Source organism: Oncorhynchus clarkii, chromosome 19, assembly GCF_045791955.1.
Source record: "Oncorhynchus clarkii lewisi isolate Uvic-CL-2024 chromosome 19, UVic_Ocla_1.0, whole genome shotgun sequence".
NCBI lineage: Eukaryota > Metazoa > Chordata > Actinopteri > Salmoniformes > Salmonidae > Oncorhynchus > Oncorhynchus clarkii.
This window is the reverse complement of record NC_092165.1, coordinates 39110724-39134326: the sequence shown is the minus strand read 5'-3', so window position 1 is coordinate 39134326 and position 23603 is coordinate 39110724. Positions and strand designations below refer to the sequence as shown.

The window sequence follows — 23603 nt, the reverse complement described above, 5'->3', positions numbered from 1 at the left end:
TTGATTGGCTGTTTAAAATAGGAAAATGTTATGTTAAGATTGCAAAGCCAAATCTTCAAGCAGTTTATACTATTGACTGTAGTCAGACCATTCCTTGTATATTCTGTTGCATTAAAGTCCCAGTGCAGTCAACATTCTGTTTTTCCTGTGTTTTGCATCATTTACAACAGCTGATAAAACTATCACTGTAAAAGTGTGAAAATATTTGATCTGTGTTATTTCCTGATATTTGCTGGTTGAAAATACAATATACACAGAACCTTCTAATCAGCAGGTTTTTCAATGGGGGAGTTTCGGCTTGCTTGTTGGTATCACCAGGGGGTAAATTAGTTAATAGACCAATAACAAAGAGAGTTGCAAACCTCTCTGCCAATAACAGCTAGTTTTCAGTTTTTCCCTCCCCACTCAGACGACTCCCAGACAGTCCTACCAAATGTATTGCTTGAAAAATGTTTGTGTATTTTGGACAGTTTTAATAGAAAACTATTACAGTAAGTTACTTAATTGTTACCCAGAAATGATTTGACATTGATATAAAACAGCTCCATTGGGCCTTTAACTCAAATGTCCTCTTCAGGCTGTCCTGAGTTCCAGACCTGAGGGAGACTCTAAGCTGCAGGACTTGAGGAGACGAGGTCAAAGTCTGTGTGAAAGCCAGGACCTGGAGGAGAGCAGGAGACGAGAGGTTCAGCAGACAGTCAGAGACTTGGAGGAGGAGTGGGGAGAAGTTGTACACAATGCTGAGGTGGTGCACAGGTACAGTGACATTTTATTGCATTTAAAGGTGTGTAATGAATAAAAAAACGACCATGTGAAACAGATGTTTCCCTGGTGTGTCAGACTGTTGCAAGGTGTGGTGGAACGCCTGGTGACCTGTCAGTACCAGAAGTGTCAAGCCCAGTCCTGTCTGGCTGAGGTCCAGCACCAGACAGCAGAGCTGCCCCGTCACTTCCCCTGGCCTGGGCTGGGAGACCGGGGGCAGGCTGTGGAGACGGCCAGGACCCTGCTGGATAAAACCAGGAACCTGGCCCCAGCCCTGTCTGTCCTCCACACCCAGGGCAAGGAAATGTTCCAGCTTACCCAGGACCCCAGCTGGACAGACCTCTTCTGGGCCACCATGGAGGAATGCATCCCTGCCCTTCTCCAAGAACTGACGGTGGGTGTTAGATCTCCCCACTCATACTGATTAGTGATACACTCATCTGTAGTATTCGGTGCATTCGGAAAGTATTTAGACCCCTTGACTTTTTCCAATTTGTTTTACTATACAGCCTTATTCTAAAATGGATTTGATAGTTTTTTTCCCCTCATCATCATTGTTTTTTTCCCCTCATCATCCAATCTACACACAATTCGTCATAATGCAAAAGTATAAAAAATTAAAAACTGAAATATCACATTACATTATGTATTCAGACCTTTGACTCAGTACATTGTGTGAAAGGCCGTACCTATTCACCCCCCCCCCCCAAAAAAAAAATAACAGTTGGTACCCAACGCCACTCCAACAGCTTGAGCCAAACCTATAACAGGGGATCCTACTGTCCCGGAATTCGGCATAGTCTCCGGCTCATAATCACTCTCCCTTTCTGCCCCGTCCTTAAGAGAGCACAAACAACAATCAGTCAATTGGCCTCAGGTGAGCTCGTCAGTAGTGGCTGTACTGCGGCCCCCCGTCTAGGAGAGGGTGCCGTCGGACCACTTGATCCCGCTGATCCCTCACATTTGTTTAAGCACCTTTGGCAGCGATTACAGCCTTGAGTCTTCTTGAGTATGACGCTACAAGCTTGGCACATCTGTGTTTGGGGAGTTTCTCCCATTCTTCTCTTCAGACCCTCTCAAGCTCTGTCCGGTTGGATTGGGAATGTCGCTGCACAGCTATTTTCAGGTACCTCCAGAGATGTTTGATTGGGTTCAAGTCCGGGCTCTGGCTGGGCAATTCAAGGACATCCAGAGACTTGTCCCGAAGCCACTCCTGCGTTGTCTTGGCTGTGTGCTTAGGGTTTTTGTCCTGTTGGAAGATGAACCTTTGCCCCAGTCTCAGGTCCTGAGTGCTCTGGAGCAGGTTTTCATCAAGAATCTCGCTGTCCCTTGCTCTGTTCATCTTTTGCTTGATCCTGACTAGTCTTCCAGTCCCTGCTGCTGAAAACATCCCTACAGCATGAGGCTACCACCACCATGCTTCACCTTAGGGATAGTGCCAGGTTTCCTCCAGACGTGACACTTGGCATTGAGGCTAAAGAGTTTAATCTTGGTTTCATCAGACCAGAGAATCTTGTTTCTCATGGTCAGAGTCTTTAGGTTCCTTTTGGCAAACTCCAAGCATGCTGTCATGTGACTTTTACTGAGGAGTGGTTCCCGTCTGGTCACTCTACCATAAAGACCTGATTGTTAGAGTGCTGCAGAGATGGTTGCCCTTCTTAAATGTTCTCCCATCTCCACAGAGGAACACTGGAGCTCTGTCAGAGTGACCATCGGGTTCTTGGTCACCTCCCTGACCAAGGCCCTTCTCACCCAATTGCTCAATTTCGAATCTCATAGCAAAGTGTCTGAATTCGTATGTAAAAATGTTCTATAAACCTGTTTTTGCTTTGTTATTATGAAGTTTGGTGTGTAGATTAATGAGGAAAAAAATGTCTTTAATTCATTTTAGAATAAGGCTGTAACGTAATAAAATGTGGAAAAAGGGAAGGGGTCTGAACACTTTCCGAATGCACTGTATATTGTATAGAAATTGTTATAATTGTAATTTTCCTCTTTGAATCAGTGCCCATTGAAAGACGTGTTGGTAATTATAATGTGTGTGTTTGTGTGTGTATGTGTGTTCAAGGAGGCCTGTGTGAGGATGGAGGAGGGCATCCACATGGAGAGGCACTGTGCCCAGCTAGTGGAACAGCATGGGGCAGCCCAGGACTGGCTGAGGGAGCATGTGAAGGGTATGGGCCCCCAGCCCACAGACAGACAGGCTCTACACAGCTACGCCAACACCCTGAAGGTTAGTTACAGGAGCATGGAAAAGAGCATGAAAGAACAGCATTGTATTGCAATGAAACCTGCCATTTGCTATTAGCTTATTTGTGCATCGCAAAATATAAAATCAAATCAAATGTATTTATATAGCCCTTCTTACATCAGCTGATATCTCAAAGTGCTGTACAGAAACTAAGCCTAAAACCCCAAACAGCAAGCAATGCAGGTGTAGAAGCACTGTGGCTAGGAAAAACTCCCTAGAAAGGCTGGCTGTGCCGGGTGGAGATTATAACAGAACATGGCCAAGATGTTCAAATGTTCATAAATGACAAGCATGGTCAAATAATAATAATCACAGTAGTTGTTGAGGGTGAAACAAGTCAGCACCTCAGGAGTAAATGTCAGTTGGCTTTTCACAGTCGATCATTAAGAGTATCTCTACCGCTCCTGCTGTCTCTAGAGAGTTGAAAACAGCAGGCCTGGGACAGGTAGCACGTCCGGTGAACAGGTCAGGGTTCCATAGCCGCAGGCAGAACAGTTGAAACTGGAGCAGCAGCACGGCCAGGTGGACTGGGGACAGCAAGGAGTCATCATGCCAGGTAGTCCTGAGCCATGGTCCTAGGGCTCAGGTCCTCCGAGAGAGAGAAAGAAAGAGAGAAAGAGAGAATACTTAAATTCACACAGGACACCGGATAAGACAGGAGAAGTACTCCAGATATAACAAACTGACCCTAGCCCCCCGACACACAAACTACTGCAGTATAAATACTGGAGGCTGAGACAGGAGGGGTCAGGAGACACTGTGGCCCCATCTGATGATACCCCCGGACAGGGCCAAACAGGAAGGATATAACCCCACCCACTTTGCCAAAGCACAGCCCCCACACCACTAGAGGGATATCCTCAAACCACCAACTTACCATCCTGAGACAAGGCCGAGTATAGCCCACAAAGATCATCGCCACGGCACAACCCAAGGGGGGACGCCAACCCAGAGAGAAAGATCACGTCAGTGACTCAACCCACTGAAGTGACGCACCCCTCCTAGGGGCGGCATGGAAGAGCACCAGTAAGCCAGTGACTCAGCCCCTGTAATAGTGTTAGAGGCAGAGAATCCCAGTGGAGAGAGGGGAACCGGCCAGGCAGAGACAGCAAGGGCGGTTCGTTGCTACAGTGCCTTTCCGTTCACCTTCACACTCCTGGGCCAGACTACACTCAATCATATGACCTATTGAAGAGATGAGTCTTCAGTAAAGACTTACAGGTTGAGACCGAGTCTGCGTCTCTCACATGGGTAGGCAGACCATTCCATAAAAAAGGAGCTCTATAGGAGAAAGCCCTGCCTCCAGCTGTTTGCTTAGAAATTCTAGGGACAATTAGGAGACCTGCGTCTTGTGACCGTAGCGTATGTGTAGGTATGTACGGCAGGACCAAATCGGAAAGATAGGTAGGAGCAAGCCCATGTAATACTTTGTAGGTTAGCAGTAAAACCTTGAAACCAGCCCTTACCTTGACAGGAAGCCAGTGTAGAGAGGCTAGCACTGGAGTAATATGATCAAATTTTTTGGTTCTAGTCAGGATTCTAGCAGCCGTATTTAGCACTAACTGAAGTTTATTTAGTGCTTTATCCAGGTAGCCGGAAAGTAGAGCATTGCAGTAGTGTAACTTAGAAGTAACAAAAGCATGGATACATTTTTCTGCATCATTTTTGGACAGAAAGTTTCTGATTTTTGCAATGTTACGTAGAGGAAAAAAAGCTGTCCTTGAAACAGTCTCGATATGTTCGTCAAAAGAGAGATCAGGGTCCAGAGTAACGCCGAGGACTCCTGCTTATTATGAAGAAAAAATAAATCTGTTTAACTTGTGTAAACTAAAGGAGTGTGTTTTGAATAATTTGTGTTGTATTAATGCTATTTAATCTCTCCTCAGACTAATATTATTCCTGTGGGTACCTTTGCCACTGTTCCACCCCCTGTCATGGTGTATTTATTTGTGCATCGCAAAATATGTCATGCTATTGTTTTACTGTATGTGTTTCAGGACAGCTTGTTAAGACCATATTGTCCATATTGCTAGTCTGAGGGTTGTAAATACTGTATGTGCCCTCCACCCCCCAGGCCCTGCTCCAGACTGTCGACAGGGAGGAGAGGGAGATGAGGGAGCTGGACGCAATCCGAGACACCCTGCTCAGCCACTGCACCCCTGCCGGTCGTGACACCCTGACCCTGGAGGTCAGCCACCTCCACGACCTCCTCACTTCTTCTGAGAGGGAGATGACGGAAAGGCTGGCAGGCTGCGAGGCCCAGCTGAAGGAGCTGGATGCGAAGATGGCCAAGAAGGCCCAGGGCCTGAGGGAGAGGGCCAAAGCCCTGCAGTGGGAGCTCCGTTCTCTGGACCAGGCCCTGAGCTACAGCGAGCCACACCCCAACATAGCCCAGCTCCAGCAGCACTGGCACAGCCTCAAGGTACCTCCGCTGCTCCAAATGACTCTGCTCTGTTTGGCACTGTACTAGTTCCCATATTACGGTATTTATTTTTAAACAACTTAAAATAATCAATGTACACAGTCTGTGGGACAATTGCAACAAAGCAAATACAAATCAATTATAGTTCTATATTGCTCCGAGACTCTAACCTGAGTTTTACACTTGTGATTTCTGCACCCTTTAGAACTGCGAGAGGTCATTGGAGGGGTTAGGGCTTAAAGTTCATGACCTGCGTCAGGCTGCCAGATCTGCATCCACAGAGGAGGACCTTCCCGCTGAAGTCATCTCCATAATGGAGTTACTGAGCCAGCAGCACGACAGGTACTAGACTTGGCATCCCAAACATTCAGCTCATTATCAAACTGTGCAGTGCATAGAACCTCTTCCTGTTGCTCTCCAAGTTTAAACTCACCTGGCTCTCTTCCATTTCAATTTCAGTTTTAATTGTTATTACTCCTTTATATCATAGATAACGGAACATGCTGATCTTTCTTTGTAGTTTGAGGGGTAGCAAGTTGCAAAGATAGAGACATGGAATTCTTATATACATGAGTAGCTGGGATGTTTAGTATAGTAGCTATTAACTAATCTAAGAGGTTGTATCAACTTGTACAGTGCCTTGCGAAAGTATTCGGCCCCCTTGAACTTTGCGACCTTTTGCCACATTTCAGGCTTCAAACATAAAGATATAAAACTGTATTTTTTGTGAAGAATCAACAACAAGTGGGACACAATCATGAAGTGGAACGACATTTATTGGATATTTCAAACTTTTTTAACAAATCAAAAACTGAAAAATTGGCCGTGCAAAATTATTCAGCCCCCTTAAGTTAATACTTTGAAGCGCCACCTTTTGCTGCGATTACAGCTGTAAGTCGCTTGGGGTATGTCTCTATCAGTTTTGCACATCGAGAGACTGACATTTTTTCCCATTCCTCCTTGCAAAACAGCTTGAGCTCAGTGAGGTTGGATGGAGAGCATTTGTGAACAGCAGTTTTCAGTTCTTTCCACAGATTCTCGATTGGATTCAGGTCTGGACTTTGACTTGGCCATTCTAACACCTGGATATGTTTATTTTTGAACCATTCCATTGTAGATTTTGTTTTATGTTTTGGATCATTGTCTTGTTGTAAGACAAATCTCCGTCCCAGTCTCAGGTCTTTTGCAGACTCCATCAGGTTTTCTTCCAGAATGGTCCTGTATTTGGCTCCATCCATCTTTCCATCAATTTTAACCATCTTCCCTGTCCCTGCTGAAGAAAAGCAGGCCCAAACCATGATGCTGCCACCACCATGTTTGACAGTGGGGATGGTGTGTTCAGCTGTGTTGCTTTTACGCCAAACATAACGTTTTGCATTGTTGCCAAAAAGTTCAATTTTGGTTTCATCTGACCAGAGCACCTTCTTCCACATGTTTGGTGTGTCTCCCAGGTGGCTTGTGGCAAACTTTAAACTACACTTTTTATGGATATCTTTAAGAAATGGCTTTCTTCTTGCCACTCTTCCATAAAGGCCAGATTTGTGCAATACACGACTGATTGTTGTCCTATGGACAGAGTCTCCCACCTCAGCTGTAGATCTCTGCAGTTCATCCAGAGTGATCATGGGCCTCTTGGCTGCATCTCCGATCAGTCTTCTCCTTGTATGAGCTGAAAGTTTAGAGGGACGGCCAGGTCTTGGTAGATTTGCAGTGGTCTGATACTCCTTCCATTTCAATATTATCGCTTGCACAGTGCTCCTTGGAATGTTTAAAGCTTGGGAAATCTTTTTGTATCCAAATCCGGCTTTAAACTTCTTCACAACAGTATCTCGGACCTGCCTGGTGTGTTCCTTGTTCTTCATGATGCTCTCTGCGCTTTTAACGGACCTCTGAGACTATCACAGTGCAGGTGCATTTATACGGAGACTTGATTACACACAGGTGGATTGTATTTATCATCATTAGTCATTTAGGTCAACATTGGATCATTCAGAGATCCTCACTGAACTTCTGGAGAGAGTTTGCTGCACTGAAAGTAAAGGGGCTGAATAATTTTGCACGCCCAATTTTTCAGTTTTTGATTTGTTAAAAAAGTTTGAAATATCCAATAAATGTCGTTCCACTTCATGATTGTGTCCCACTTGTTGTTGATTCTTCACAAAAAAATACAGTTTTATATCTTTATGTTTGAAGCCTGAAATGTGGCAAAAGGTCGCAAAGTTCAAGGGGGCCGAATACTTTCGCAAGGCACTGTACATATGAATATCCTGTCTCTCACTCTCTCTCTGTGTGTGTGTAGTCTGAAGACCAGGTTGGGTGAGAGGCAGAGCTGCTGCACTGAGAACACAGCTCGCTGCCTCACAGCCTCTGTTCAGCTTCTGCAGCAGTGGAACCACTCCTCACCCACACGGACAGCCCCCTCCATCCAGGTTATAGCACAGGCCTCTCAATCAAACTGAATGAATGTTGATATGATGAAGTTTAACGTCTTCAATATATCCAAATTGATATGTAATTCGGTTTGTGTCAGCTTTTGTACTTTCATTGCACAATCTAGTTTTATGAGCATCACATACAATACAATTGAAAGTTTCCCAGTAATGTTGGCTACCTGGGTATGGGAGCAAATTAATGGAACTGTAGAGGGAACACAATATTCCTGTATGCCTTGCTGAAGTAATTGCCAGGGTGCATAAGTGTGTAGATGTTTTGAATTTGGTCATTATTTCCAATTATTACAGGAACATTATCAAGGACTTTGTTTAGTGCCTATGGGTACATCCTGTAATACGTGACGTAGGTCCACTCACTGTGGTCCATTTGCTAGATTGTTGAAACAACATGAATCAGAGCTAGTGAGGTCAGGGATATAGACTATTCCAAGAACTCAGAGTTGTTGAGAAAACATGGAAACACTCATCACTCACTGATGGTAGAACATGTGACAGTGGTTCTTCCTGCTTCAGGCTGCATTAGAGGAGGGTGTGCAGTTCCAAAAGGCCCTGAAGGAGGTGCTGTCTCACAGACAGTTCCTGGTGGACTGCCTGAAGCCTGACCAAGCAGACAGACTGGAGAAAGACACCACTGCAACACTCAGGGATGCAGACACACACAGCACCTTTCTCACCAAGACTCTGAAAGTGAGAACTTTACTGATCCCCAACCAGTCCATTGTTAAACTGTGTAATGCAACAACATTTTATATTCATATTTTCTCTCCTTTTCCCTCCCAGGATGTAGCTGAGAAGAGTAAACAGAAAATAGATGTGACTCAGCTCGTTGCTGTCACCTCAGTCCAGACAGAAGACAAACCAGCCGCACCACCTAGGAGGACAGCCAAGACGAAGCAGACAGAGAAAATCATACCACAGCCACTCCCCCCTGTCACAGAGAAAATCATACCACAGCCACTCCCCCCTGTCACAGAGAAAATCATACCACAGCCACTCCCCCCTGTCACAGAGAAAAACATACCACAGCCACTCCCCCCTGTCACAGAGAAAAACATACCACAGCCACTCTCCCCTGTCACAGAGAAAAACATACCACAACCACTCCCCCCTGTCACAGAGAAAAACATACCACAGCCACTCCCCCCTGTCACAGAGAAAATCATACCACAGCCACTCCCCCCTGTCACAGAGAAAAACATACCACAGCCACTCCCCCCTGTCACAGAGAAAATCATACCACAGCCACTCCCCCCTGTCACAGAGAAAAAAATACCACAGCCACTCCCCCCTGTCACAGAGAAAATCATACCACAGCCACTCCCCCCTGCCACAGAGAAAATCATACCAGTCAAACAAGAGACTTCAGCTGTCACTGCCATGGTGCATACTGAAGCCCCAAGTTCAGGGTCTGTCATGACACAAGAACTGGCAAAGGAGAATAAAACTGCTGTCACACAGGTGCCAAAAGCTGCAGTAGAGCCTAAACAGAGCACGATAGTGACCACTCGATCGGTTGAAACCGACATAACTTCCACCACCATCCAAATACAAGATACCAAGAGTCGATCGTCTGAGACCCTGATGACAGAGAGAACTGCAGTCAAGGAGCATGGTGATACTCATGTTACAAGAGTAGAGACTACAACTGTGAAGACGGTTAGTCAGGCAACTGACCAGATAGACCAGGGCCTTGATCAGGAGACATCTTTGACAGATGCCCTACGCTCACAGCATGCTTATATTGACTCTGAAAAACAACGTAGTCATGACGACACACAAGTAAAACAATCTCAGGTAAAACAAGCTCACGTCCCTGACACAAAAAGCCAAGTGTGTTATGATGTCGACACACCGCAGCCACTAGAGAAGAAATTGTCCTCTGTCATTCTGGACACTGACACTGTGTATGTGCAGACACCAGAGATGTGGCCACTGATGAGCAGTGACACCGCACTTATCATATCCTCCGGAGCAGTAGTGCTTGATACTGACAAAATGGACTCGGACACTCAGTCCACCAGTCACAGTCCACAGCAGACAGAATCACAGGACTCCACGGTAAGGCCCAGTGAACACCCTGAGAATAGGCTTCCCCAGTCCCAGCCGGACAGAGCTGTGGAGAACAAGGTCAAGTATGACACTGAGGAGTTATGGAAGGACAGCAAGACTGAGACTGAACAACCAGACCTTATACTGGACTTGCCTGATGTGGCTCAGCCCACTGCTGTTGCCTCTTTCCAGACTGTAGTCAAAGCACCACCCCCATCCACACCACCTCGTAACAAGAGAAAAGCCAAGAGCCAGCAGGCCCAGCCCTCTAACACACAGCCTGCTGTGGAGAACAGGGTCAAGTATAACACTGAGGAGTTATGTAAGGACAGCAAGACTGAGACTGAACAACGATACATTGTACTGGACCTGCCCACAGTGAGCGATGTGGCTGTACCTCCTGCTGTCACCTCAACCCAGACAGATGACAAAGCAAAGGCACCATCCACACCACCTCGTAACAAGAGAAAAGCCAAGAGCCAGCAGGCCCAGCCCTCTGACACACAGCCCGACACAGCTGTGGAGGATAGTGTCAAGTATAACACTGAGGAATTATGGAAGGACAATGAGACTGAACAACGATACATTGTACTGGACCTGCCCACAGTGAGTGATGTCCAGAATGAGCCTGTTGCTAATGCTGTCACTTCAATCCAGACAGAAGACAAAGCTAAAGCACCATCCACATCGCCTCGTACCAAGGAGACAGCCAAGAGCCAGCAAGCCCAGCCCTCTAACACACAGCCTGCTGTGGAGAACAAAGAAAAGTATAACACTGAGGCGTTATGGAAGGACAGCAAGGATGACACTGAACAACGATACATTGTACTGGACCTGCCCACAGTGAGCGATGTGGCTGTACCTCCTGCTGTCACCTCAACCCAGACAGAGGACAAAGCAAAGGCACCATCCACACCACCTCGCACTAAGAAGACAGCCAAGAGCCAGCAGGCTACAACCCAGGCCCTTCTACCCCAGGCCTCTAACATACAGCCCAACACAGCTGTGGAGAACAGGGTCAAGTATAACACTGAGGAATTATGGAAGGACAGCAAAACTGAGACTGAACAACGGTACATTGTACCGGATCTGCCCACAGTGAGTAATGTCCAGAAAGAGCCTGTTGGGAAAGAGGACAAACCAAAAGCACCAACTCCACCAGCACCTTCCGCATCACCCCTGACCTCTGAGATAAGTAAACAGAAGGCTGATGTGGCTGTACCCCTTGCTGTCACCTCTATCCAGACACAAGTCGAACCAAAAGCACCAGTACCATCCACACTGCCCCGGACCAAGAAGACAGCCAAGAGCCAACAGTCTCCCACCCAGGACAGTCAGCAAGCTAAGCCACTGTCACACACCCCTGTCAAAGAGAAAACCATACCAGTCAAACAAGAAGCTTCAGCTGTGACTAAACCGGAGAGCAAGGTAATCGGTTCTGATCAACCCAGTCAAACAAAGACACACGTCACTAAGACAGTGCAGTCAGAGAAAGCAGAGACAGTGTGGACTGAAATTGACATATCTCAGGCAGAGGTTAGCAAAGCATGCCTACCACAGACTCAACCAGAACCCTCCAAAGCAACGAGTGACAGAGCTATTGAGGTTGAGGACAAAGGGACCTGGGAAGAGCATGCTAAAGAGTGGAGAAGTGAACATGACCAATGTGAGGTGCAAGAAAGTCTGACCGAACCAAAGGTGAAGTTGGAGGCTACTGCCCAAACAGACAGAAAACAGTCAGCTAAAATCAAAAGTGAGAGTCAGTCAGTGAGTGAAAAACAGCCAAAGAGAGATGCTGCCCAACCAATCAAACAACATGGAGCTACAGCTGCAACTGAGAGCACCAGAAAAGAAGACAGGGAGAGCAGCACTAAAGGCCAGCCAGAGGTAAGTGTGGCCAAATTAGACAAACAACAGACATATGAAGAGGAGCGAAAGAGGAAGGAGCTCAAGGAGGGACCAGGGCCCAGATTCATAAAACCTTCTGACATTTTTTCCTTAACTATAAAATTAAGCAAAGTTGCTATTCCTCAAAGGTTCTTGAACATTTTCTTGCGCTATTTCCTATGTTTCTCCTTAAGCCAAAAGTTAAGAAGAAATTAGATTCTTGAAAATAATGTTATTGGAAATGTTGTTAATTCCAAAATGGCTCAACCCTTACACTCAGGCCAGTGAGAGAAAAAGCTCAGGAAAGCAATTGAACATATTTAATTTACTCACTAACTTCATCTGAAAGTTTCAGTATTGATTATTTTAAACCCAAAAACTGTTTTAGAACAGTCATCTCAGTAAGAAATATGCTAACATGATTGCCACTGCTAGCTAGATAGCTAGCTAAAACGGTTGCCTAGCAACAAACATCTTAAGAAGATTTGTAAGAAGATATTTGAGAAGTTTGTAAGAAAATCATTCAACCTTAATATATTGTTGAGGAATTGCATTTACAAACTATCTTTCTTAAGAAGCTTCTTAAGTTTTTGTATAAGAAGTGTTTTGGGAATCTGCGCCCTGGTTGTGTTGCTATGGCAACAGAGAGCACAGAGAGGGCAAAGCCGGATGGCAGTGACTTGCCACAGGTGAGTCCATTGCTCGCTCACTCACTCAAAGCTGTAAAATACCCCCATGTTTGTTTTGAGAACGTGTGGGGTTCTATCTCCAGGCTCTGTAATATGAGCTGTATAAGTGAGACAGGCATGATTCTAGTCTGATTTATCTCTGGGGTTCTGTGGCACATTGTTCTAAAGGACAGAACATTTTGAATGCCCCTGTACCTCAGAGCAGCTAGGAGGGTTAGAGGTCTTACCTAGAGAGACAAAGAGAGGACAGAGTGAAATAAATAGTTGGAAAGATGAGAGTGAATACAGTGAGTGAAGTTGCTTCAGGGAAGTAATGTTATTGCCAAAATTGTATTAAAACCACCACGTTTGCATGGCTCTAGGTGGAAAAAAACACATGTTCTTTTGTGTGTGTTGTAGCTTGGGTCTACAAAGAATGCTTAGTCTTTTGTTAATGACATTGATAGCTGTTGATAACTTTTGATAATGTTGATAATGTTAATATTTACTCCCTTGTAATGTTCTCACTCATAATGCAGCAAAGGACAACTACCCAAGGTACTTTTAGATGTTTTTTTTAAAGAATACAATGTAGTCTGAACAAAGAACAAAGGGCCTGTGCCCTCTTGACCATAGACTGTATATACAGTGGGGCAAAAAAGTATTTAGTCAGCCACCAATTGTGCAAGTTCTCCCACTTAAAAAGATGAGAGGCCTGTAATTTTCATCATAGGTACACTTCAACTATGACAGACAAAATGAGAAGAAATAAATCCAGAAAATCACATTGTAGGATTTTTTATGAATTTATTTGCAAATTATGGTGGAAAATAAGTATTTGGTCACCTACAAACAAGCAAGATTTCTGGCTCTCACAGACCTGTAACTTCTTCTTTAAGAGGCTCCTCTGTCCTCCACTCGTTACCTGTATTAATGGCACCTGTTTGAACTTGTTATCAGTATAAAAGACACCTGTCCACAACCTCAAACAGTCACACTCCAAACTCCACTATGGCCAAGACCAAAGAGCTGTCAAAGGACATCAGAAACAAAATTGTAGACCTGCACCAGGCTGGGAAGACTGAATCTGCAACAGGTAAGCAGCTTGGTTTGAAGAAATCAACTGTGGGAGCAATTATTAGGAAATGGAAGACATACAAGACCACTGATAATCTCCCTCGATCTGGGGCTCCACGCAAGATCTCACCCCGTGGGGTCAAAATGATCACAATAACGGAGAGCAAAAATCCCAGAACCACACGGGGGGACCTAGTGAATGACCTGCAGAGAGCTGGGACCAAAGTAACAAAGCCTACAATCAGTAACACACTACGCCGCCAGGGACTCAAATCCTGCAGTGCCAGACGTGTCCCTCTGCTTAAGCCAGAACATGTCCAGGCCCGTCTGAAGTTTGCTAGAGAGCATTTGGATGATCCAGAAGAAGATTGGGAGAATGTCATATGGTCAGATGAAACCAAAATATAACTTTTTGGTAAAAACTCAACTCGTCGTGTTTGGAGGACAAAGAATCCTGAGTTGCATCCAAAGAACACCATACCTACTTTGAAGCATGGGGGTGGAAACATCATGCTTTGGGGCTGTTTTTCTGCAAAGGGACCAGGACGACTGATCCGTGTAAAGGAAAGAATGAATGGGGCCATGTATCGTGAGATTTTGAGTTAAAACCTCCTTCCATCAGCAAGGGCATTGAAGATGAAACGTGGCTGGGTCTTTCAGCATGACAATGATCCCAAACACACCGCCCGGGCAACGAAGGAGTGGCTTCGTAAGAAGCATTTCAAGGTCCTGGAGTGGCCTAGCCAGTCTCCAGATCTCAACCCCATAGAAAATCTTTGGAGGGAGTTGAAAGTCCGTGTTGCCCAGCAACAGCCCCAAAACATCACTGCTCTAGAGAAGATCTGCATGGAGGAATGGGCCAAAATACCAGCAACAGTGTGTGAAAATCTTGTGAAGACTTACAGAAAACGTTTGACCTCTGACATTGCCAACAAAGGGTATATAACAAAGTATTGAGATAAACTTTTGTTATTGACCAAATACTTATTTTCCACCATAATTTGCAAATAAATTCATAAAAAATCCTACAATGTGATTTTCTGGATTTATTTCTTCTCATTTTGTCTGTCATAGTTGAAGTGTACCTATGATGAAAATTACAGGCCTCTCATCTTTTTAAGTGGGAGAACTTGAACACTTGGTGGCTGACTAAATACTTTTTTGCCCCACTGTATATATATATATAAGGAAGGTCTTTACCTGTGTTTGCACGGAACACACGGCTCCTGGACAGGAATGTGAGCTGCCCGCCTCTCTCATGATGTCACTCTCTATAATGTCATAGGCAGAAAGACTAAACACTGATCCTGCCCACTCTAGTGTTCACTTCACTGCAGTGAGTGTTGTTGTGGGGAGTATTATTTTTCCGCTTCCAACCGTGGTTTTTGACACCACAGGTTTGACGTAGGCTTTGGTGAATGCCTGGAAGCCCGCTATTCATTCACAGGTTAATTGTTATTTTGGTTTTCATAGCAGCAACAGGTGTGCAGCACAGATAAGCCAGAAGCTCCTGTTGAGGCAGCAGTCCCTGTTGTAAAGAAGGAGACTCTAACCCCAGACCCTTTTGTGAAAAAAGAGACCCCAGCTGTACCAGAAGGACCCACCATGCAGGACATCTTCACTGACATCCAGCGCCTGTCACAAACTGGACCAAAGAGCATTCTCATTGAGGTACGCTCAAAGGTTACTGTGCAGAGTTGCACATGCACATTTTTCAGTTTGTGATAGTAATGCTTTGTATTAGTGTTTGAAATGTGTCTGATATTTGAACGTTTGTGCGAGCAGTTCAGAAAAAATTGCCCTGGCAAGGAAAAAACGTATTACAATAGCTTGAATTATTAGTATCTCAATCTTTGTCGAAGTGCACCACACTGTTCACTGTCCACATGGTCATACTGTCTCTTTGTGTGTACCCACAGATTAAACCTTGGGAGGACCCCATGAGGATTCTGAACACGTCTCTGGCTGACCTGCAGGCTCGTCTGAGCAGGCTGGTGGTCAGGGTACTAGGCTGCAGAAACCGCCCTGCAGACCTCAGCCCCGCAGCCATGGCTTTGCAGGTGGAGGAGGCCGAGGTGAGAGCCAGGCCAAAATAAACCGCAACCCAATAGCAACACACAACACACCAGAAAACCACATCAGCAATGCACAACAGAAACCCACACCATAATCCACAGTACAGTTCACAATAGTAACCCATTTAAATGTCAACATAGAGGTTGATATTTAAGTTATAAGCTTTTCAAGTCTGTCCTATTGAGTCAGTTGATCATTATTCCTAGAGTGAACATGCTGTGTTTTGTATGTTGTGGTTCCAGGAATGCAGACAGGCTGCTCAGACCCAGGTGTCTGTGTTCTCCCAGCCCAGAGAGGCTCAGACTGCAGACCGGGAGGCCTTTGAGCATGTGGAGAGCCAGTGGGGCACAGCAGTGTGGGATGCCTCGGAAGCTGTCCACTGTAAGGAGGCCCAGCTGCAGCTGGTCACTGAGACGGACAGGCAGACACAGACAGTCAAGGCCACTCTGGAGAAACTGTCTGGAGAGCTGGAGGCCCTCACAACGTGAGTGTTGTCACTGCAGTCTCTGATGAATAGATTTACTTTAGTTTTTATCAGTAAGAATATTAGGCATTTTCTAATTTCACAATACAATTTGATGGTCATACTGCCTAGTGAATAGTGGAGAATATGTCTATAATGCTCCGTTTTTTTTAATAATGCCCCTCTACCATGCTGTGTGCAGATCCCCAGTGGAGAGCAGCTCAGCAGAAGCTGAGGAGCTACGTTCCTTTCTGCGGGGTATGGAGGAGGACAGGACCGTCATGGGGGAGCTGACCCTCACTCTCACCAAGCTGTCCCCCCACCTGAACCAGGCAAAGCGAGCTGCTGCACAGATCCAGCAGATAGGCCTGCAGGAAGAGTGGAGGTCACTGGAGAGAGCTTCAGAGAAGACCCTGTACTGTGTCAATGGCTATGCCAGGGAAACCAGCAGCCTTCTCACAGAGATCTCCTCTCTTCAGGAGCAACTGGAGGTCATAGGAAAGGCTACAGGCTCACCCCATTCTACTACAATCCAGTGGGACAGCAAGAGGGCCCAGGAGCTGATGATGGTGAATGCTGAGCTGACTGCAGCTCAGCAGAAATACCTCTACCTGCAGCAGGGCTCAGAGGCTCTGGCCCACAGCTCCCTATATGAGAAGGAGATGAGGCAGATAGAACAGGGGCTCCAACAGGTCAAGGAGCAGCTGGATCGTGTTGGAGAGCAGGTGTCCTCTCAGACCCCCAGCAGTGACAACCCTATCATGAATAAGATCCACAAGGTAATGATGGATGCCTTTGCCTGGGCCAAGCAGATGGAGAGCGACATCGAGGGCCGGAGGAGGAAGGTGGCCCTGCTCCCTGAGGGGGTGCATCGGCAGATCAAAGACCTGAAGAAGCTGCAGTGGGAGATGGCGGCCAAGCAGGCCCAGCTGGAGGCCCTGGTGGAGGAGGTGGAGGAGCTGCTCCCAGAGCTGGACCAGGCTGATGAGGTCCCCATGGTGCACTCCTCCCTGGTCAGCCTGGAGAGTCTGTCCAGGTCCACCACAGAGAAGCTAGCCAAGGCTGTGAAGGAGATGGAGTCAGGCTTGCAGACTAGAGAGAATATGTCAGAGCAGATAGCAGACCTGGACTCCTGGGTGGTGGGTCACCTCCATAGAGAAGCCTCCAGGAGGGGAGAGGGGGAGGGCCAGAGTGCTAAAGACCTGGATCGCCGAGTCAGACAGATTCAGGAGACCCTGGTAGAGGCGGAGAAACAGGCTGCTGTGTCCGAGGCTCTTCTCATGAGGAGCAGAGACATTGCCTCTGAGCTCAGCATCACAGAGAACTGCCTCCTCAATGAGAAACTCACAAACCTCCAGGAGGACATCAAGAGCATCATCAGCTATGAGAAAGCTAACCAGCAGGAGCTGGAGGAACTCCTTCAGACTCAAGATGCATCTAGGCAGAAGGTGACCACGGTGGAGAAGAGCCTGAGACAGATGCTGGTGGACCTAAACAGACACAGGTTCCCGGTCACCAGGCAGACTCTAAGCACCATTGAGCCGTTTAAACACATGATCATGGAGCACAAGTGCCAGGTGGACAAGCTGCAGCCCTTCATCCCTGAGGAGAAGAAACAAGAGCTGCTGTGTGTCATTTCCCAGTTGCACTGCAAAATGAGCACGCTGAGTATGAAGGCCAAAGAACACGAGAGGTACCTCACCTTCAGGCAGTGTGTGGAGGAACTGCGAGAAAATGTGGAGGAGCAGGTCCTCCAGACCAAGGAGGAGAACAGGGGGGAGGAGGAGAGGTACACGACTGGTCAGGTCATCCTCACTCAGCTCCCTCTGATAAAGAGACTGTGTGAGGAGGCTGCCGATGAGCTGCAGAGCATCTCCCAGGACCTCTATCCCTCACAGCTGTCTGCAGAGCGTGGGCGGCTTAAGCATAACCTGGAGAGCTTCCAAACCTGGGAGATGACTGTGATCAACAACATCCAGATCCTGGAGTGGGGCCTGCTGAAGGAGGTGCACCTCCAGTCAGAGCAGAGAGCTGTGCTGGCCTTCCTAAGGGACATCCAGCGGGAGCTGCAGCAACCATGCCAAGTGGAGCCCACAGAGGAAGCCGTCGACAAGGAGCACTGGAGGATTGTGACCCTGCGGATGACCGTGGAGTGCAGACTGAGGGTGTTGAAGATTCTAGAGCGCAAGAAAGGAACTAGACAGCAGGATGGATCCCCGGAGTATAGTGAACTGATAGACCTGAAGAATGCAATCCTGAATGAATGTGACTTACGAATGGCAAGTTGTTTTGTTTTTGGTTGATTGTGTTTCAAAACCATATTAAATGCATGTTCTACTAATTTAAAAGGTAATTGACTATTCATGTAACAAATTGTGATGATTTTTCAGGAGAGCGTTTCCCAGGCACGGAATTCTTTGAGAGACTACACTGGAGCTGTGAGTGGTGCTGTCAGGTTCCTCCAGGAGGCTGAGGCCCTGCTCCATCCCTCATTAGCCCCAGTCGGAGGTTGCCTTGAGAGGCTGAGGGACATCCAGCAGGCCCTGGCCTCCATGGAGGAGCAGCTCCATTCCCATATAAGCCAGATCCAGACCCTGGCCCTCCAGCATGACTACCTTTGCTCCCAGATGGTGGAGTGTCTACAGAGGGAGGTGCTGAGCCAGCTCCTGGTGCGGATGTCCACCCTCCAGGCCCAGGCCCAGCTCAAACTGGAGGCCCTGCAGAGGTAGAAACTGTCTCTTAAGAGTCAAAGGACCTTAGATACAGTCATGATAGTGAAATGATTGTAAAACTCAACTGCCAAGTCAAGCCAACCATCTAATGCTTAATGCCATTTGTAGTAGTCTTATTGATGTGACGCCTGATTGATATGTGGCTTGTGTTTGGTAGGTGTGCTGAGTATCACAGAAGGTATAGGAAGTGCCATGAGGAGATCTGCCAGTGTGTAAAGAGCGCAGAGACCCATCTCTCCTACTGTCACTCTCACAAAGTCAGCTCTCTCACAGACTGCACCGACCAGCAAGCTAAGCTAAAGGTATGGGGAAAGAATGCTAAACACATTTTTCGTAGTGTTAACTCTTTTTTTTTTAAATATCTATTTTTTACCCACCACTTTCTGTCTCCCTTACAGGCTCTGTCTGAGGAGGTGGACTCTGTAACTGGGCTTCTAAAGTGTTTGGGGGAGTGGTGCCCGGAGCAGGGTTGCCGTTGCAGCAGGGAGGGGGCGGTGAGCGCGCTCTGGAGGCAGGTGGCAAGACTGCAGCGTTGCACCCGCAATCTGAAGACTCACTCAAATCAGAGGGCAGACGAATGGAGTGATATTACAAAGAGCGTGAGTTACATGATAGATACTGGACACCTCTTCCTCAATCTTAAAAATTGCTTTGAAATTAAGTTGAAATTAAATTGTTTTCAACCCTGCGATATAAAATCTACCAAACTCTTTCAGCCAATGATTGACACAATATAGAGAGAAACCCCCCTCTTCCCTACACACCCAGCACAGAAAGTCAGGTTGGAAGCAGCCATTTTACAGACTGACTCATTAACTCCAATTCTTGTTATCCTTTCAGATGGAGCTAGCGTCCATCATGCTGGAGCAAGTGGAGGCTGAGCTGCCAAATGACTCCAGGGAAAAGGTGTGTGGGGAAGAGCTGCAGGTGCTGCTGTTGTACTGGGACCAGTACCAGGACAGGCTAGACTGTGAGCACCGAGCTCTCTCAGCTCTCGAGCTCCGCATCGCCAGACTGCTGGGCGTCCCCGCCCACCTGGAGCAGGCCCCGCCCAACCCGCTGTGTCAACAGTTGCAGGTCATGCAGGACCGCTATGGCAGGTGAGAGGTCAACCACCATACAACAGACAGGACAGGAAACACATTGTTTGGTATTGTTGTTTCAGGAGCTGAGTGTGTGGTGCCGCAAATATTACACTTAATTCCCACTTCTCAAAGACACAAATCCCCATATGCCAGCATATGCCCATATGGCATGAATTAACAACTATAGGCTTTAAGACAAGTGTTAAAAGCCAAGCGTGTTGCATTGATGGTCATACCAATCAGTGTTTCTGTGGTAGTGCAGGGCATAGGTACTCAAACTCCCAGCGGCTCCACACATTCACACTTGGATGAGCATTCTGGGAAAAGTGGGTCGGGAAAGGGTTGCTGTGCCTCTCCACTCAGGACAACAAGCGCAGAAAGATGCACACTCATACCTACTCAGTCATCCACAGCATACACACACATGCCTACTGTGTAGATAGACAATCACAGATGCAGAGGTTGTGAAATACTTAAATACCTGAATTGAGATGATGCTCTGCATCCTGATTTTGGTGTCAGCTTTAGTTCCCAAAGGAAACTCTTTTCCTTGTGAAGTCAAGGTAAGAGAGTAGAGTTTTTTAAATCTCTTTTTTAAATGGACTATGTGTTATATTGGTTATGTACCATGCTAGCTGTTTTTGATTCACAGTGATATGCAGAGCTTTTCAGATCACTTGACTTTTTCGAAAATTTGTTACGTTACAGCCATATTCTAAAGTTAATTAAATTGTTTTTTTCCCTCATCAATCTACACACAATACCCCATAATGACAAAAACAGTTTTTTATAAATGTTTGCTAATTTATAAATAATAAGAAAAATTAAATATGACATTTACATTTACTCAGTACTTTGTTGAAGCACCTTTGGTAGTGATTACAGCACTTCTACTTGGGGAGTTTCTCCCATTCTTCTCTGCAGATCCTCTCAAGCTCTGTCAGGTTGGATGGGGAGCATTGCTGCACAGCTATTTTCTGGTCTCTCCAGAGATGTTTGATCTGGTTCAAGATCAGGATCTGCCTGGGCCACTCAAGGACGTTCAGAGACTTGTCCCGAAGCCACTCCTGTGTCATCTTGGCTGTGTGCTTAGGGTCGTTGTCCTGTTGGAAGGTGAACGTTCGCCCAAGCCTGAGGTCCTGAGCACTCTGGGACAGGTTTTCATCAAGGATCTCTCTGTACTTTGCTCCATTCATCTTTGCCTCGATCCTGACTAGACTCTAAATCCCTGCCGCTGAAAAATATCCCCACAGCATGATGCTGCGATGATGCTTCACCGTAGGGATGGTGCCAGGTTTCCTCCAGACGTGATGCTTGGCATTCAGGCCAAATATTTTAATCTTGGTTTCATCTTTTCAGAGAATCTTGTTTTAGATACCTTTTGGGAAACTCCAAGCAGGCTGTCATTTGCCTTTTACTGAGAAGTGGCTTCCGTCTGGCCACTCTACCGTAAAGGCCTGATTGGTGGAGTACTGCAGGGATGGTTGTCCTTCTGGAAGGTTCTCCCATCTCCACAGAGGAACTCTAGATCTCTGTCAGAGTGACCATCGGGTTCTTGGTCACCTTCCTGACCAAGGCCCTTCTCCCCCGATTGCTCAGTTTGGCCGGGCGGCCAGCTCTAGGAAGAGTCTTGGTGGTTCCAAACTTCTACCATTTAAGAATGATGGAGGCCACTGTGTTCTTGGGGACCTTCAATGCTGCAGACATCTCTTGGTACCCTTCCCCAGATCTGTGCCTCGACACAATCCTGTCTCGGAGCTCTAAGGACAATTCCTTCAACCTCATGGCTTGGCTTTTGCTCTGACATGCACTGTCAACTGTGGGACCTTATATAGACAGGTGTGTGCCTTTCCAAGTCATGTCCAATCAATTGAATTTACCACAGGTGGACTCCAATCAAGTTGTAGAAACATCTCAAGGATGATCAATGGAAACAGGATGCACCTGAGCTCAATTTCGAGTCTCCTAGCAAAGGGTTTGAATACTTATGTAAATAAGGTATTTCAGTTTTTTATTTTTAATACATTTTCAAAAATGTCTATAAACCTGTTTTCGCTTTGTCATTATGGGGTACTGTGTGTAGACTGCTGAGGATTTTTTTTAAATCAATTTAAGAATAAGGCTGTACCATAACAAAATGCCGAGGAAGTCAAGGGGTCTGAATACTTTCCGAAGGCACTGTAACTAAGACTTTAGCCAGCTGTTTGGTGCACTATAGACCTGCCTGTCTGTTTGTGTCTACAGTCTGAAGGAGAAGAGCATGCTGGGGCGGTGTGTGGTGCGGACGGAGGTGGAGGAGAGGGACAAGGTGAGGGAGGAGCTGAGTGGGGTGAAGGCGTGGCTGGTGACTGCAGAAGACCTCCTGTCACAGCTGGAGCAGTGTCCCAACACACATAAGCTACATGTGGGTAACCCTCTGTCTCACAACACCTTAACATCACACAGTGTGGACAAAACAATGTACCTATACACGCAGAGTGTAGTAATTTAGCAAATATTCTCAGCAGCATGCAGGAGTTAAGAGTGCCAGATTGAAAGGTTCCACAGTTGAAGCATGGCATTTGGGGATTTTGCTTTTATCATCCTCCTATGGAAGCATATGGTAGACTACAATTAGTAGAATTAATGACAAAATACTGTTTACTTGTCCTTTTCAGTAATTTACTGTATTTTATGGAATTGTCCATATATTTTTTCATATTTAGTGTGTTGCTTATTGAGGTGGTTTTGGTTGTTTGTGTTCTTGACAAATTATAGCATAGCCTACTGTGAATGCTAATATATTTCATAGGGATAAGTGCATAGTTGAGATTTGAACAACCCCCTCCCCTCTGTACAGTGATGCATGCGTAACGGGCTTCTAATGAGTAGGTATTTCCCATCCCTGTACCCACAACACAATGCTGTGTCTGTGCTCTGCAAACAAACATGATCAACTCAGAGGAAACGTTTACAAAGACAATATCTCTTCCAAATTGCACGGTTCACATTTTTATCTAATTTGAAATTCATAGAATTAATGATTTGTACTATATATTTCCCGATTCTATCATTCCACCATGCACTGTATGTGGCGGTTGGTTTTGAGTTTCACTGCTGAAAGGTTGTTGTAATGAAGGTCTTCAGTGAGACTGTTAGCTCAGTGAAAGAGTTCCCCAACAAAGTGCCACATTTGAATATAACCGTTGGCTGGGCCCTCATCCCTTTAGCTAGCTTAGTTTTATCAACCTTCCCCGGAGCTTTGTCTTGGTACTCAGTGGATGAGAGGGGACCAGTGTTAGTGTTGTCTAAAGACCTGAGTCTTGTCCAACATTTTCTCTATGTCTCCCCACCCCCCTCTACTCAGAGAGGGTCTATGAAAGGGCTCTAAAGCCCCCCCATACCTGCCTCTTTTTGTTCCACCTTGTAAGTGGATCCTCTTGGTGCATCTGTCCCAGTCTCAGACCAGCACTGATGTCACCTCCCTGACACACACACACACACACACACATGCAGCTTCCTATGTGGCGTTGCCCTGGTCCCTGTCTCAGAGCCAGGTTGTGCTGTATTTCATCTGCATCACTGGTCGTGTTTTTCCTATCGTCGTTTGATTTTCATGTTCAGTCTGTGGACTAGGACTGTGAATAGCCTCTCATTAGCTGTGTGCTGCTAGGTGGGAGGTGAAGAGGGTTCATGCTG

General features: G+C 46.3%; 1 protein-coding gene across 14 annotated transcripts in view; it reads left to right on the top strand.

The window, feature by feature from the left end:
• The window catches only part of LOC139375161 (spectrin repeat containing, nuclear envelope 2b), a 143586-nt gene that overhangs the window by 48829 nt on the left and 71154 nt on the right, over positions 1-23603 (top strand). For 12 of the 14 annotated variants that reach the window (XM_071116696.1, XM_071116688.1, XM_071116699.1 and 9 more), the window contains 17 exons: positions 578-756; positions 841-1156; positions 2831-2995; positions 5088-5435; positions 5641-5777; positions 7735-7864; positions 8402-8575; positions 8669-11824; positions 15043-15240; positions 15489-15644; positions 15888-16129; positions 16311-18387; positions 18499-18833; positions 18998-19142; positions 19239-19439; positions 19681-19940; positions 22170-22329. In XM_071116696.1, coding sequence (XP_070972797.1) covers positions 578-756; positions 841-1156; positions 2831-2995; positions 5088-5435; positions 5641-5777; positions 7735-7864; positions 8402-8575; positions 8669-11824; positions 15043-15240; positions 15489-15644; positions 15888-16129; positions 16311-18387; positions 18499-18833; positions 18998-19142; positions 19239-19439; positions 19681-19940; positions 22170-22329 — 8379 coding nt within the window. The remainder of the gene's footprint in view (positions 1-577; positions 757-840; positions 1157-2830; positions 2996-5087; positions 5436-5640; positions 5778-7734; positions 7865-8401; positions 8576-8668; positions 11825-15042; positions 15241-15488; positions 15645-15887; positions 16130-16310; positions 18388-18498; positions 18834-18997; positions 19143-19238; positions 19440-19680; positions 19941-22169; positions 22330-23603) is intronic. The other 2 variants (XM_071116698.1, XM_071116687.1) reach the window with 2 other exon arrangements.